The following is a 15,327-nucleotide window of genomic DNA, read 5'->3' as shown; positions in this document are numbered from 1 at the left end:
ATATATATATATATATATATATATATATATATATATATATATATATATATGTATATATATGTGTGTGTATGTTCTTATAAAATACATAGACCATCAGTAGACTGTGAAGTGAAAAAACTGACCGCAAGGAAATTTAGCTCTGCGTCAACCAAAGATTAACAAAAAAATAACAACTAATCTTTCTTTAGTGTTTCAATGTAGCTGTTTTCAATGTATGATAAAAGTATAATAGGCTATATCTATGAAGATTCTCAGTCATCCTGGTCATAGTTATCAAACGAAGGTTAAAATCAAGGGCAACTGGACAGTTCTGACTGACTGGCAGGGAAACTCAGCTATTTAACCTCAGTGGGGTCGTTGGCCCGGGTCATCGATACCGCTGGTTCGTTAGTGTTCCTTGTTGCTGTGACGACAGTCGTTACAGTCGTTAAGACTACCTGTGGCCAAGACTGAACGACCATCGTTGGTATCTTCACCTGAGGCCAAGAGGTTATGTTTGTTGAGTTTCCTGGGAAGTGATGAAAGGACAGCATTGTAAGTGTTTGTGCAAACATAGAAATGGTGTAGCTCCCATAATTGTAATTAACATAAGTGTGTTAAAGCTAATATTATTTTGGCACATTGTGTATACATACAATATATAGTTGCACACTTTTATACCCTGAACAGCCACTAACAACATCTGTATGAGGGAATCAAAGGGTCATTAAACCTACGAACGCGGGTTTTCAACAAACCTGGCAGCTCTGGGTGTATAAAGTTCCCGTATGCGCTTCTCTGATGGTGCGTTCAGGTAACCATGATAAAATGTCAAACTATGTAGGCTTCCCTGGCATTGTTATAACGAAGCCCAACAACGCCTAAAAGGACATCCATCAAAACAGAGGTTTGGATTATGTTGTTGAAATGGTGTACATGTTTTCAGTCACCTTGACATCAAAGTGAAATACATTACTTGCCTAAACGAGTAAACAATAAGCATTTCTGTGCTATTTTGTGGGTCAGTCTTAAATTTCTGTCGTAGGTTGACAAAATTTTGTTCACACTGGAGATGAAGAGAGGCTATCTAAATCATCTCCAAACCTTCCTGTGACAGCAAATGCACATTGTCACTCCTCTCCACATATATCATTCAAAATACTGTAGCTTACAATACAAGATTTCATAGAAAACCATCAAAGAAAACCTGCGACACAGGTTGAATTAGCTTTAAGTAGGGCTGTCAGACGTATTTAAATTGCTTTACCAATCTCTGTGAAGTGTTAATGTATCTTAAATATGTAATATGGAGATGCATAAAGGAAAAATATCTAAAAACAAAATAAAATGAAAATCGGATTAGATTTAGCATCAGCAGACACTTGATATTAAAGAATCAAGTAAAAAAAAAAAAAAACATGATCAGGGTGTCCCTATTTTTGACTGAGCATTATGACAGTCCCATGAGAATTGCATATAACATTACCAAAATGTAGTTAGTTAATAGTTATAATTATACAAATTACAGTTAGATTACTATTTAACTGTAATCAGCAAACATGTATCAGCTGATTTACAGAAACTGAACCAATCGGACGCGTCAAATTTCCCAAGTGTTAGTATAATTGCATAAGTTCGGTAACCGTGAACGCACCATTATCGTCAGCTGTGATTGGTTGTCAGCAGCGTGTCTCCTCCTGTCCCGGAAGAAGGAAGAGATTTCGCACAGAGAGGAAAGGTCTGTTGACAGAAGAAAACACACCCAGGCAACTGACAGGTTTTAACACATTTTCTGTCCTATTAAATCTGCCCAGCATCGCGGTCTGTTATTTGGAGCTAGCAGGAGCTCTCAAGGTACTTCACGGTTACATTAGTCCACAGAGGAAGGAGGCTGGGGCTTTCTCTCCATTTAACTTGTGGCTCTGAACTCTTGCAGGGATGGAATATGGCAGCAACTGAAACGCAGCTTATGTTAAGCGTCGGATTAATCGGTAAGTTTCAGTTCACGTGTCGCTTCCTGTATCTTGGTTGGTTTTCAGACGACGCCGGCTCTCTGTACGTACAGGACAATCACATGATACCAGTGTGACCCAGAAGTGTCTCACCAGCAGGGCCCCGTGTATACTTTAATGAACTAATCATGGATGGGTTCCTAAATGCATCCAATAACACAGACCCGCCATGTGATGAAGATTTGGCCCCGGGAAGCTCCTGCCTTAGACAATTCTCAATGTCTGTCCATCATCTAATATGTTAAGATTCATATATGATGTTCCAACATGTTTTTATTTTTCCTCTACCCAGAGAAAGATGTGAATGGAGACACACTGTGGGTGTGGTGCTACCCCTCTGTGGGCTCAGACCTGAGGCAAGTCCTGCTCAGCAAGTGCTGTCTGACACACGACGGCCGGGATTTCCACACCTTTGTGTTTGGTCAGTTCTGCCGTACCTGGTACTACATCACCACAGTGGAGGTACAGGAACCCACAGCACTAAACAAGGTACAGTGTCCAGAGAATCATTAAAAGAAGTCATTAAAATCAACGAGAATGCAGAATTTCTATCAAATATTTGCATTGTGTTTTATTTTTTTGTCTCTGTTTCCCCCCCCCTTCAAGGTCACTCATTTTTCAATCGTTGTTACAGCAAAAGACTTCAACCCTGAGAAGTATGCTGCACTTAGTAGAATACTCTGCAGGTACTGTGTGCTGTTCGGATGGCACTGTTTGTACACTTATTTGTAAAGTTTCTTCATTGGAGTGATGTGTTTTTTCCCCCAGGATGTATATCAAACATGGCAGTCCAGTGAAAATGATGGAGGCTTATGTCACCGTTCTCACCAAAGGAATCTGCCAGAGTGATGAGAACGGCTCATTTCTGATTAAGGACTATGATGTCCGGAAAGCGTACTTGGCTGGTTCGGTCAAAGGTAAGACATCATCACAGCCGTTAAGAGGAACATTAGTATTTTGATTATATTTATCTGTAATATGTGTAGATATGTGGGCTTCAGGTGCTGTGTGTGGGTGGTGGTGGGTTGTAGATTATGTGTTTTTATCACTTTCCATTCTGTGTCAGATGTGGTGTCTCAGTTTGGCATGGAGACTATCATCCTGTACACCGCTCTCATGCTGAAGAAGAGGATCGTTGTCCATCACCCTCGGATTGAAGCGTTGTTGGAGTTTACAAGGTGCTTTGAAGACTTATATTCAAAGTATTTGGCTTGAAACTTTAAAACTTTAATTATCAGTTATCCTGAGTCATCAGTGGGCAACTCTGTACCCATCTCTCCTTAGAGTTCTGCCGACTCTGACATGGCACAGGAAAGACTGGTCCATCTTGCACCCGTATGTGCACCTGACTGATATTGAACTAGAGGATCTCAAGAAATGTCCTGGTCAGGTTACCTCCAGGTTTATTTACTCTAATTTACAGTAAACCTTTGTTTAGAGTCCCCTCCATCTGCACTGTGATCTCATGGTGGAGAAATAAATAATTTATGCACCAATGTGTTTGCCTCTCTGCAGGATATGTAGCAGGATTTGTGGATCCAGAAGTGAGCAACAGATCAGACTTGTTTGATGTGTATGTGAACCTCCCAGACAGTGTCATCACAGTGTCCCAGAGTGCCAAAGGTACAGTATGTTCAAAAGAAAAGGGCAGTATGTTTCAAAGAGCGCTTTGATTCCTGAGAGAGTAGGACAACGGACTGACGTTCAGTATCCTACCACAGAGGCCATGGCTATGGGGAAGTTACACAAGGACATCGGCCACCTTATTGTCCAGTCTGCTGAGGATGCTGAGAGGTCAGATAGTCAGGTCATTAAGGTGAGAATTTATCCACACGTCTGTATTCAAGCCACAGCTGTAAGAAATGTAGCCTCGAATCTAACGTGACAACTCCGTGTTAATTCACAGGATATTTCTGTCAAGACAAAAGAGGTCCTTGCCAACTTGGTGGCCCTGGCTGACGAGTGTGAAGACTCTAAAATCACACTGGAAGGTTTGAAGCAGCGTCATTTCCCTCCGGCGACAGAAAACTTCCTCTTTCATTTGGCAGCTGCCGAGCAGCTCCTGCGGATATAAACCTGTTTTCAGACACCGTACTGCAGGAAGACATTGTTTGTATGTATATTTTGGGATAATTTTGTTTTTGAAAGGCTTGTGCACACTCACCATTATCACTGGAGTGTGCCCAAGGCACTTTCTCACAGTAACCGTCATGGGAGGTAGGGAAATGTCACTAGCATCACATTTTATCTTGCACTGCTGTGCTAATGACATGACTCAATACCAGTACCGGGATATTGTGCATCATAGAATTAGAGGACACATTTGGCAACATGTTTTTGTTTTTTGCCAACAAATCCGATGAAAAGAGCCATGTTTTATTCGATTACTCCATTTTTGTCAAAAAGCTATTAAAAACACATCATTATGCCACACTGTTGCACTGGGTGACATGCTCCTTAATTACCATGAACATGGGCACTGTAGTCCATTTTGACTCAGTCCTGCTGTCATAAATACTCACTACAGCACCACGTGTAATAATCCGCAGCATAAAAGAGCCCCCACTGAATGCTACACATTTGAGTTACATTTATTAAAAATGACAGAGCCCAGCTGTTTTAGCAAGTTATTTTACCTCTTTATACGTGTGACTGTTTTTTTTTAAAAAGATATTTATGTCTTCAAGCAGGAACCAGTGGGCTTGAAGCTGAGTGCCACAGACAGAGTAGGGAAGTCATAAAGTATTTGTACTGTTCTGGTCTTTTTGTGGGATTTGGTAACAATGAAACGTTTATGGACAATACGGAGCTGCAGTATTTGTCTCCAACATGAAATGGAGACAAACAAGCTGGTACTTTTTTAGTTGGTACATCTGGTAGTGCTTTCCAGATGTTAGTTTCCACTCTACAGTGCAAACAGAGAGAGTGAGAGAGAGAGAGCGAGAGAAATCAGCAACGGAAGCTGAAATTGCTAAGATTAACACGTACTATTATAATTGAGTTAGTTCATAGAAACTGCATTATAGACATTGCACAATGTGGGTTTATTTACATTTTTTATAAACAATGTCACATTTTGTATTTTACTAATGACTTTAGTGTTGCAAACAACTGAAATACAAGCAAATTGTGTTGTATTATGAGGCTTTTTCAAAATGTTTTATAAAAGACGATAGGTAGCAAAATAACTTGATTTATATTGCATTATGTGTGTTTTTTTAATCGATATATATTTAGCGCTGTTGTTTGACAGTTCAGAGTACATTTTCAACCACACTGCCAGAAGTATGGTTTTGTGGCTCAGTATTTCAGAGTGCAATAAATAGAAAAGCTCATGTAATTTTGAAAACTAAATGTATTTTCATGAATTGATGTAATGCTTCCTATCCATAGGCACACTGAATATTCCTACTAAATAAATAAAAGTAAAAAGTAGCTTCTTGCTTGTTTTAAAGCTGCGTTTCATCTTTGAGTCTGTTACATGCATGGTACATTTTCATCTGCATCATGTTAAAGAAGACATTTAATCCAGTAATCTCCTAAATAAAACATCTCCTCAGAGTCCTCTGTGGTAGTATAATTGTCCGTTGTCCGCCGCTGCCCGCAGCTCCTGCTCAACGTTTTCCTTCCTTATCTGTAAAACAGGGTCAATGTCAGCTGAGTTCATCAGATGGAAAGCATTACAGCACAGGAGGATCATGAATCTTACCGTTCCCAGTTGTGGAAAGAGACTGAATGAGACCGGGATCATCAAGCCTAAAACAAACGCAACACTTATGTGACGGAGAGGAGCGGCCAGCAGAGAGTTCCTCTGGAAAGGTCTTGTTCTGGAAAGGAAAATCTATTTGGTAAAGTCTAACAAGTACGATTTTGACCAAGTAAATAGAATTTAAAATAATGGCCGACCTCTGTAGCAGCAAAACCATGAGATTAGGAACAGCAGCAGTGGTACCAAACAGTGCCGCTCTTGACAAAGCAGTTTCCCTCACAGCCTGAACAAAAAGAAACAGATATTTAACTGCAAGTTTTCAATGAGATGACTTATTTTTGTCCATTTGCTCCTCTTTTTTTTTTTTTCAAATGACCTTCTCTCCTGCTGCTTTAGAGAAGCCGAGAGGATTTCCACTGGAGTCAAACACTTGGATCCCGGTTTCTGACTCTTCACTTCTGACGGTAAACACATTGAAGAAGGCCAGAGCAGCTGGAGAGAGTTACACAACAACATGTTAGTTTAAAAAGTCCTATCTGTTATTACTGGATCCAAGCTAGCTGACTTACTATTAATAATTAAAAAAAGCTAAACAATGTACCACTTTGTGTGTACTTTGGGGTGAATTTAACAGACTATGTATCTGCTATCTGACATGCAAAATGAAGTATTCTGATTTATGATGCAATATTATTTTTGCTACAGAACTAAAGATTTTACCTGAGAGTGGGATTGGTACTATCGACCTAAAGAAAGTCTGGATTGGCGCGCTTCTCACACCAAGTCGGTTAATGAAAATTTGAGGAAGGGCCTGAAACAAAAGACATGTTAAAAAAAAAAAGAAAAAAAAAAGTTTTAAGAAAGAACTTTTTTAAACCTAGGTTATCACGTTATACACACCCCTGCACATGTTGCATAGGAAACCGTTCCAGCGATCAACAGAAGCTGCTTTAAAGACATCTTCTTACCCTGTTGGTGAGAGATAAAGACAGATAAAGTAAGGCAGAGACAGAGGGGAGGATGTGTAAAGACGGAAGATTAATCAGAAAGCAATGAGAGTCGTTTTGGGTGGTGACAGTATCTCATAACTCAATAAATGAATGAATGATAGATATACCTGCTCTGATGAAGAATTTCTGTTTGCATAGTTGAACCCAGCACTGTAACTCTGCAGCAAAAACTTAAAGAATACATTTTATATCATTAATGCACACTGTGTTTCAGCCACATGTAATGTAGTTTTAGAAACATGATGGTGTTGTTTCATTACCTGCCAAAACAGAGCGGGTTTGACATTGCTATGTGGCAAAAAGCTGGCAACAACCTGAAAAATTAACTCATGACATTAATTTTATAACCATTATCAAGACGTGTCATTATATATTTATTGGACGACAGACGTACCAGAGGTGCTGATATTGGCAACAGTGCTAGAAAGAAAATTACACAAGTGAGGACACCAGCATCTTTTTTTCAAATGAATTGTTTTAGTGGCATAATTGCATAGTAATAATACACATGTTACACTATATGCAAGTTTCAGTGTTTAATGAAGTATGTAATTCTACTGGAATTTAACTTGAACCTAATAAACATAGCAACAGCAGACAATTTCAGACTGAACACAGCTAATGAAAATTGTTATAATTGGACTTTTTGCAAATACTGAGATTTTTTGCCACTGCATGTCTACAGTGTTAATATAAATGCACTACGTCCTAAGTGAATTTTAATAACGGATGGAAACTATTAAAAACTTGTAAACGCCTGATTTTCTTGTACCTGGAGGTCGGAAAACTAGTGGAAGAGCAGCACCAGAATCAGCGTGGACGGATGACTGTAAACACAGAGCAGCCATCAAGACGTTGCACCAAAAGCAGCACATTAAACTCAAAAACATAAAACACACTGGTAGAATTAATTAAGCCAAAGTTCTATTTGTACAATGTTTAATGCTAAACGTGTCGTTCCAAAATGCCATACTGTGACCAGAGACGAATTAAGAAATTTTACTCATTTGGCAGACTGAGATACTTTTCTATGACACAGATCGACTTAACAAATAACAGTCAAACCCTGTTGGCTGAACCAGCAGGAAGAGATACACAGTGGTGGGTGTTTGTGCAGGAAGATTGGAAGTTATTTGCAATGTTTCTTGCAAGACTCACAAGTGAAAGGGTCAATGCCTGTCCATCCTAGAGGAGAAAACAGAACAAACACATTTAAATAAATGTGCTGCAGGTCCATAAACGGACTGACAGACCACCGTGCAGTTAAGATTCCTAAACATAATCTGACCTTTTCATGTTGCTTCTCTCCACTTTCAAGAAGAGCGTGGGCACTCTGTATTTCAGCCTGAGGAGAGCAGTATCACTAGTTAAACATCACATGTGTTCTACCAGAGACGTTTTGATTGTACTCATCTCACAGTACGACATCACTGTAGTGGCTTACATCAGAGGAAAGCAGAGAGGTTGGATCAAGAAGATTAACCCAGATCTGTAGTCGACTGATGAAAGTCTGAAAAAAATGAAAGGTAACGCTGAATTGAGCTTAATTGTAACTGACTGTATATAAAATATCCTCATCACTGATGATGCTCTGCATGCTGAAACACTGTGCACAGTTACCTGTCCTTGGCTTTTCCAATACAACAGATTAGGATCCATTAGAACAGCAGCTACATTTACTTCTCATACATTAAATAATGTACAGTGACAATACTACAGTACATATATTGCCAGCATATTTTTCATGCGTTTTTAAGGTCAAGCTCTGTTTAGAAACTACTTCCTCACTTCAACCACGTGTTCAGTTGTGGGCGGGCTTATGCTACATTCTGGGACATCAGAAAAGTCGGAGGTTAAGCTTCTGTCATGGCATGTTAAATTCAGTTTATTGAGCAGAAAGCAAGAGGGCTGATGCAAAAGATTTGTATGTGTAATATAAATAACACAAGATTTGCCCCCCCCACACACACACACACTTTTTTGCCTTTCTTAAATAATTAACCAGACATCTAAAAACGACTTGAAGTATGTTTGATAAATAATCCTCCCCATATATCCCCCACCCCATTGTTCAGAAGGCATTTAATTGCGCTCTTATGTTTTTAAAAACTGCTCTTCAGCCAGAATGACCTTCAAGGTCGACTCCAAATTATCATCTGAGTAGCTCACGAGGAGCACCTGAAGGCAGCACGATAGCTTCTTTCATGCTTTTAGGGCTTCATTTGTACCAGTAACAGTGTCGCTGTTTTGGGCTTAATGATTGAAAAATACAATTAACAGAATATCATAGAAGTGAATATTTTCTATTTATCTTTTCTAGAGGACAAGTTTGCGTCGAGCGCGTGCGTCAATGACGTATAAGCTGCTCAAACCGCCCTCCTCTGACACTTTCCAAAATGGCAGGCACCATTGGAAGACTGCTCAGGACCTCTGTAAGTGTAACTTGGGTGCAACATAACATTTGCTATCGAAACTCTTTCGCCTTAGTTTGGTATGTATTAACCAGTAATTATCTACTGTGGAGAGTTGGTAGTGATGAATAATTGACCTCTGCACGGTGGCGCTGTTATGTCATGTGTGTCGCACATTTTAACCTGGGCAACAACCGTCTGGTCCGCGGCCGCTGTTATAGAACAATATGGTCCACAAGATGTACTCTAATAATATTCTAAAAAAAAAAGCTATATAGCAGAGTAAGAGTTCCCTTCTAAACTTTTAACACAAAGAGTTGCTTTGTAAAGTAAGTTACTCAATAAATTGCTCACATTAACGCAATGTGCTACTGTAAATCATTATTTTATCAATTACTTTTTGTTTTTATTAGTCAATAAATAATAAATAATTTTACGTTGTTACCATTCCATACAATAAACCTTTTTCACACTGGACATTGTGACATATGGCAGAACAGGACCAGCACAGGTGAAATTAAAGACATTAATTAAAGGCGTCAATCTGAAATTGTCGGCTGTTGCAAAATGTGTACTGGTCCTTATATGTGCAGCGTCATTTAGTATGCATTTATTTTGTCATAAGGGAGACTGCAGATTTTTGGGTGGAAGTAAACACAACAGGAGAATAAAAGTATAAAACTTAGCATTTTCAGTATTAACAAATTGGGTTGTTACTATAATTTTACAGTTTGTCTTTTGTTCAGCTTAAGCATTTCTATAGGAATATCACTTGTAAATTATCTTTAGCTGTTTTGGTTTCAGGGTCCTGGTGTTGCTTAGTGGGACCATATACAGTCTATGAGTGGGACATTTGAATAGCAAAAAGTTATTGTTATTAGTAATGCCTGTGTTTTCCTACTTTGTCAAATGTTTGCAGTGAAAAAATTGTCCATTCAAAACACAATGTTGGCTAAATAATGGACTTAAAACAATTCACAAGCATTAATCGGATTCATCATTTAATTTTGGAAAGCGAGCACACAAGGTAACCTGTGTAACAGAATTTTCTTCACAGAAAGCATATTGTGCAGGCTAGGGCACAATGTACACACATTTTTATGTGCCTCTCTACTAACAGCAGTTAGTGTTGTCACAGCAGGTGTTTTGCCTTGGCAGCAGGTGAAAAACACGTGCTGTGATATCGCTACATGTGCAGCATTAGTTCTATTTCTAATGTCACTCTTTTTGAAAGTATCCTTTCATATCTAAACTAAGCATGTTCCTTTTTTTTAATTTTAATTTTTTTAACATATGTAAAATAAAAAGATATTACTTTTGTTGCCTGAAGGTGGTGCACGGGACTGACACTGAGGCTGTTTTCAGGAGGGGACAGAGCAGACTCTACTTCTTGAGGAAGCTATAAAGGTTCTTTTAAAGTGTGCAACAAGATGTTGCATATTTATTTACCAGTGTGTCGTTGCAAGTACAACTTTCTTCGCAGCCATCTGTTGGGGCAGGAGCATCAGAGTCACTGACAAAAAGAAGCTGAACACGAGCTGGCTCTGTGCTGGGGACTCTGCCCTTGAGCCTCTCCAGTTGGTTTTGGAGAGAATGATGTTGCACAAACTGCTCAAAATTATGGATAACACTTCATATTGTCTGCACGAACTGCAGACTCAGACATAAAAGAGACTCCTACATCTTCGCAGTAACAAGGGCCGCTACAGGAAGTAATTTCTGCCCACTGCAATTAATATATACAATGACTCCCCTCTGGGCAGGGAGAGGAGACTTCCTCTGAATGACAATGTACACTCATATAGATATAGTCAGAGACATATCTTTTAAGCCTTTTTTTCATTCTAGAATAGTAGTTTGACTTAATATGCATTTGTAAATTTGTTAAATGTATTTTATTTTAGCCTACCTCATGCATGTTTCGTGTAAGTTGTGTATGTTCTATAACTGATCCATGCATGCATGCGTGGCAGATGTAAAACTGCTTTGTTATGGCTCTGCACTGGATGATAATGACATCCTCCCTCTCATAACTACATGTGGACATGAATTGATAGTATATAATGACAAAAATAATCCCACAATAATTATTTATAATTTATGTTATAAGAAAAGTTGTTTTTAAAAAACTGAAAGTTCATGTTTCTGCATTATTGAAATGTCGTGGATATCATATTGCATTTTTAATACATTACAATTCCAGTATATTCTTTAGAACAGTAAGAATGTATGTCTTTTTAGGATTAGAAGGGAATTATTCATATTTCTATCTACAAATATTCAATATGTAGAATAGGATTTGAACATCTCCGTCTCAGAGCTGCAGCTCTTGGATGTCATTCATTTTTGGCACAGGACCTGTTGGCATCAAATCTGATGATATCCTGTCTATTGCCTCGTCTGCCGCTTTATTTTCAGCTCGTAACACAACCCCACATTCATTAATGTTTCTTAACAAGCCTTGAAGATGTAGATGTACTTTATTAATCCCGCAAGGGGAAATTCAATGTCACTCTGTTATTATTGTTAGTATTTACACACAGGTCCGAAATACATATACATATGCACATGCACAAACAGGACCCATAGCAACACACGGAGAGATGTCAGAGTGAGGGGGCTGCCACTCAGTGTGTCGCCCCGAGCAGTTAGGGGTTCAGGGGCTTGCTCAAGTCCTCCTTCAGCAGTGCCCAGGAGGTGAACTGGCACCTCTCTCCTCCTGGGGTTGTCCAGCTCTTCGGCATCTCTCACATCAAGACCTTTGCTCACTAAACTCTGAAGTGGCAGCAGCAAAAGAAAGCTATGGAAAATAATAGAAAGACATCTTTTCACTTCCTTCCATCCATCGTCAACCGCTTATCCTGCGTACAGGACCGCGGGGGATCTTTTCACTTCATGAATGACAAATGCAACAGATTAAAACCCCTTCTGTGTACATCTCTAAGCTTCATACCTACATTTTAGACCTCATGTTGGGGATACAAAACTGTTATGTTGGCTTAGTATTCTTTCAGCGTATTTGTGGATTATTCATGTTGATATGTTTTTGTTTGTTTTAGGCAAGGGTTGCAGCAGGAGGGTTAAAAGTCACAGCAGCCTGTCAACATGGAGCAACTGGGGCTGCAAGAATTCTCACCGGTCCAGCGCTTCAGAGAGCATGTTTCTCTACCAGTATGTGCAAATAATTGAGAAAAAAATTGGTAGATCTGGATGGTTTTGTCAACACTATTTTAGTGCAAAGATTTTATCATTTTTCCTCCTCAGCATGTACAGATATCCCGGAAGATCTAGTTGAAATGCACTATTCATTGTCAGTGTGTTGTGGTCATTAAAGCACAGCCTCAGGTTATAGCTGGGCAATAGTTTCATGATATTAAAATGTTTAACTTTTGTTATTGAAATGTATACAATAAGGCATCTGTATGCCCTATCATATATAAAATATTGAACTTGATATTTGATCAGCGAACTGATCAGAAAGAAGCTGTTCACGTGAACGAGATAATGTTCAGTAACACACTCAACTTTTGTTAGTTGGTATTTGTTGTTGATGTGATAAGTATCTGTCCTTAACATTGATATTCTTGCTTTTAATTACTGTAGAATGGCTTATGGTGTTAAAATAGGAATTTCAAATTGATTGCATGTCCCAATTGCCCGGCTCAGTTCAGTAAATAGCTTCCATCAGTAAAGATTTCACTAACACAATAAATAAAAAAAATTAGTGTACAGTAGCACAAGCAGTCATGATGTGTTACCATCACTTTAGGTGTAAAGTGAGATTGCAGAGAGATTTCTCGAGTTTTCAGTATGAAGTCCCAGTACTTCACACTTTAAGGGTTAGCTTGGTTTTAAAAAGCAAATAATAAATAAATGGTTTGACTTTTCTTTATCAGGCAATTCCAGATGGGCCCCTGCTGTCACTCAGCCTGCTCCTGCTTTTAAGGCCACAGCTGTCCACAATGGGGAGTTCAAGGAGATGAGCCTCGCTGATTTCAAGGGCAAATACCTGGTCCTTTTCTTCTACCCTCTGGATTTGTGAGTGTTTGTGACATGCATGCAGAGATGAAGTGAATAACATGATGGCTTTCCCTACCTTTTGATTTAAATGTACTTTGAGTAATAAAAAATATTTTAGGTACCTCTAATGACCTCTGATCACGTACAAATTTGAGGGAACTCAAATCACACAGACTCCACTCCTCTTCCCATCCAGTCACTTTGTGCTTTGTGACTATTGAGCGAAAATATTTCAATCTCATCAGTCCTCTGCAGATGTACTGCAGTTATTTTGTGATTGGGTCAGTAAACATTTTCCTCACAGTGCCTTTTTGGTTTTCTCTGTGTTTGTCATATTGCAGCACCTTTGTGTGTCCAACAGAGATCATCTCATTCAGCGACAAAGCCAGTGAGTTCCATGACGTTAACTGTGAAGTGGTGGGTGTGTCTGTGGACTCTCACTTCACTCACCTGGCATGGATCAACACTCCACGGAAGGTACTCTCATCTCTTCTAGTAGTTATTCATTAACCCACACATGGTGCGAGGTTCAACTCTGAGTTCTTTCATTCATCCTTTGATGTGTGCCATGAAGGAGCCTTTAGTAAATGACTGAGCTGCAAGTTCTGTAGGTCTGCTGCGTTCACACCACTTTGTAATGCTGAAATAATTACTGTGTCAGTGTTAATCTAACGGGTATTTTAAAACATGGTGTTTTGTCAGACTGGAGGCTTGGGCAACATCCACATCCCCCTGCTGTCAGACCTCAACAAGCAGATCTCTAGAGATTATGGTGTGCTGCTGGAGGGTCCTGGCATTGCACTGAGGTAGGTCCATTATCTTTGCCTACATATAATTGTTTACGTACTTATCTGCACAGTGATGCCACGGTGTTACAACTTGCTAGTAAAAAAACAAAAAAAAAATAAAATGAGTGAAGAAACCGAACAAGGCAATCAGTAGGAATGTGTGATAAGAACCCTGCAGGACTCGTCACTTAACTGCTTTAAGACATACTAGGTATTTTTCTTAAATGGTATGTATAATAATGTTGCTGCAGGATTGTTTGACTTCTTCATCCCCCCGGGATTTAATTTTATTTTGACAACTTTGCATGTCCAATCCAGATGTTTTCGAAGTAAAAGAGAAAGATGTTGCCAGTATGTTACATATGACGTGTGTATGTTTGGAGAAGTTGTACAATATTAGTGTGGTGGTCATATACTCACACGTCACACAGAAGCTTTAGAAGATCACGCTATACATACTGTCTCCTAGGAGATCGTGGATTTTACCCAAAGCACATGAAAGACAGAATTCAACGTGGTTTCAGCTATTTATTTTTGTATCCATGTTCGCGTACTACTACTGTTGCTGTTTCTGTACCTACAGTACTGATTTTGTTGCCTTGCTGTATTTGTTGTTTTACTTTACTTTTTTTAAATGATTTGTAGAGAACGTCTTAACCCGTTGTTTAGAAAGATGCTTGATGATTTCTGGTGGATTTTTGTCCTACAGGGGCCTGTTCATCATTGATCCAAGCGGTGTGGTGAAGCACATGAGTGTGAATGACCTGCCAGTGGGGCGTTGTGTAGAAGAGACCCTTCGCTTGGTGAAGGCGTTCCAGTTTGTGGAGACCCACGGCGAGGTGTGTCCAGCCAGCTGGACCCCTGAGTCCCCAACGGTGAGTTCCTTCAACCCCTGATACCATCTGTACGTGCTGCTCAAAATGACATTCCCCAAACACTATATTCTTCTCAATCCATTCAGTACTGAAAGTGAAGTGTTCCTCTTCATTTCTGTTGTAGTGGTGTTTTAAATTTTATTTTGTCGTCATTCTGCTAGTGGTGTGTGTGTATATGTTCTGGATACGCAATTTGTGTTGTGCTTTAAAATGTTGTCTGTGAGAAAGCCGCAGTGGAAGCTAGTTTAAATTTATTTTGTGTAATTGTTTTTCAGATCAAACCAACCCCAGAAGGATCTAAGGAGTACTTTGAAAAAGTCAACTGAAGACGACAAACTCTTATGAAGCACTGAATGGTACAAATCTAAAAATAAATGTACACAATTAGTTTACAGTTTAAGTGGTATTACTCATACATAGCTGAATACAATAATAAATTTATTCTTTATAAACGACAGCTTTTTGTTTGGAGTCATGTGCCATTGTAATATTTCTTACGTGACAAGATACTTCCCGGTTTTAT

General features: G+C 39.1%; 3 protein-coding genes and 1 long non-coding RNA gene across 4 annotated transcripts; 3 read left to right on the top strand and 1 right to left on the bottom strand.

Annotated features, from left to right (window-relative positions):
* The first annotated feature begins 1,676 nt into the window (after positions 1 to 1,676).
* dennd10 (DENN domain containing 10) lies at positions 1,677 to 5,445 on the top strand. The gene is made up of 10 exons (XM_046070056.1): positions 1,677 to 1,833; positions 1,916 to 1,970; positions 2,284 to 2,480; positions 2,598 to 2,677; positions 2,760 to 2,908; positions 3,058 to 3,169; positions 3,276 to 3,376; positions 3,507 to 3,614; positions 3,713 to 3,807; positions 3,898 to 5,445. The coding sequence occupies exons 2-10, from the start codon at positions 1,925 to 1,927 to the stop codon at positions 4,063 to 4,065; spliced, it is 1,056 nt and encodes a 351-aa protein (XP_045926012.1). The 5' UTR covers positions 1,677 to 1,833; positions 1,916 to 1,924; the 3' UTR covers positions 4,066 to 5,445.
* On the bottom strand, positions 5,329 to 8,512 carry sfxn4 (sideroflexin 4). The gene is made up of 14 exons (XM_046070057.1): positions 8,331 to 8,512; positions 8,155 to 8,220; positions 7,999 to 8,055; positions 7,869 to 7,895; positions 7,483 to 7,537; positions 7,105 to 7,130; positions 6,971 to 7,024; positions 6,818 to 6,880; positions 6,601 to 6,669; positions 6,421 to 6,511; positions 6,077 to 6,192; positions 5,898 to 5,983; positions 5,701 to 5,818; positions 5,329 to 5,625 (listed from the first exon to the last, which is right to left on the bottom strand). The coding sequence occupies exons 1-14, from the start codon at positions 8,367 to 8,369 to the stop codon at positions 5,548 to 5,550; spliced, it is 945 nt and encodes a 314-aa protein (XP_045926013.1). The 5' UTR covers positions 8,370 to 8,512; the 3' UTR covers positions 5,329 to 5,547.
* A 370-nt stretch (positions 8,513 to 8,882) lies between these two features.
* prdx3 (peroxiredoxin 3) lies at positions 8,883 to 15,261 on the top strand (the record flags this gene model as incomplete). Its single annotated transcript, XM_046070256.1, is given in 7 exon segments — positions 8,883 to 9,142; positions 12,181 to 12,292; positions 13,018 to 13,159; positions 13,483 to 13,618; positions 13,844 to 13,947; positions 14,639 to 14,804; positions 15,080 to 15,261. Coding segments are annotated over 7 exon segments (747 nt in total). The 3' UTR covers positions 15,131 to 15,261.
* LOC123983840 lies at positions 9,137 to 11,259 on the top strand. The gene is made up of 2 exons (XR_006828303.1): positions 9,137 to 9,201; positions 10,452 to 11,259. It is a non-coding gene; the product is annotated as an uncharacterized LOC123983840 (long non-coding RNA).
* Positions 15,262 to 15,327: the final 66 nt, after the last annotated feature.

Source organism: Micropterus dolomieu, linkage group LG15 (genome assembly GCF_021292245.1).
Source record: "Micropterus dolomieu isolate WLL.071019.BEF.003 ecotype Adirondacks linkage group LG15, ASM2129224v1, whole genome shotgun sequence".
NCBI classification, from domain to species: Eukaryota; Metazoa; Chordata; class Actinopteri; order Centrarchiformes; family Centrarchidae; genus Micropterus; species Micropterus dolomieu.
The sequence above is the reverse complement of the archived record's forward strand: the minus strand, read 5'-3'. Positions and strand labels throughout refer to the sequence as shown.

Coding starts and splice junctions, on each gene's coding strand:
- dennd10 (XM_046070056.1), top strand. CDS start 1,925: ATGGCAGCAACTGAAACGCAGCTTATGTTAAGCGTCGGATTAATCG. Junction 2,678..2,759: donor CTTAGTAGAATACTCTGCAG/GTACTGTGTGCT, acceptor TTTTTCCCCCAG/GATGTATATCAAACATGGCA. Junction 2,909..3,057: donor CTTGGCTGGTTCGGTCAAAG/GTAAGACATCAT, acceptor ATTCTGTGTCAG/ATGTGGTGTCTCAGTTTGGC.
- sfxn4 (XM_046070057.1), bottom strand. CDS start 8,369: ATGGATCCTAATCTGTTGTATTGGAAAAGCCAAGGACAG. Junction 7,131..7,482: donor ACTAGTTTTCCGACCTCCAG/GTACAAGAAAAT, acceptor TTTTCTTTCTAG/CACTGTTGCCAATATCAGCA. Junction 5,626..5,700: donor TCTTTCCACAACTGGGAACG/GTAAGATTCATG, acceptor CCTGTTTTACAG/ATAAGGAAGGAAAACGTTGA.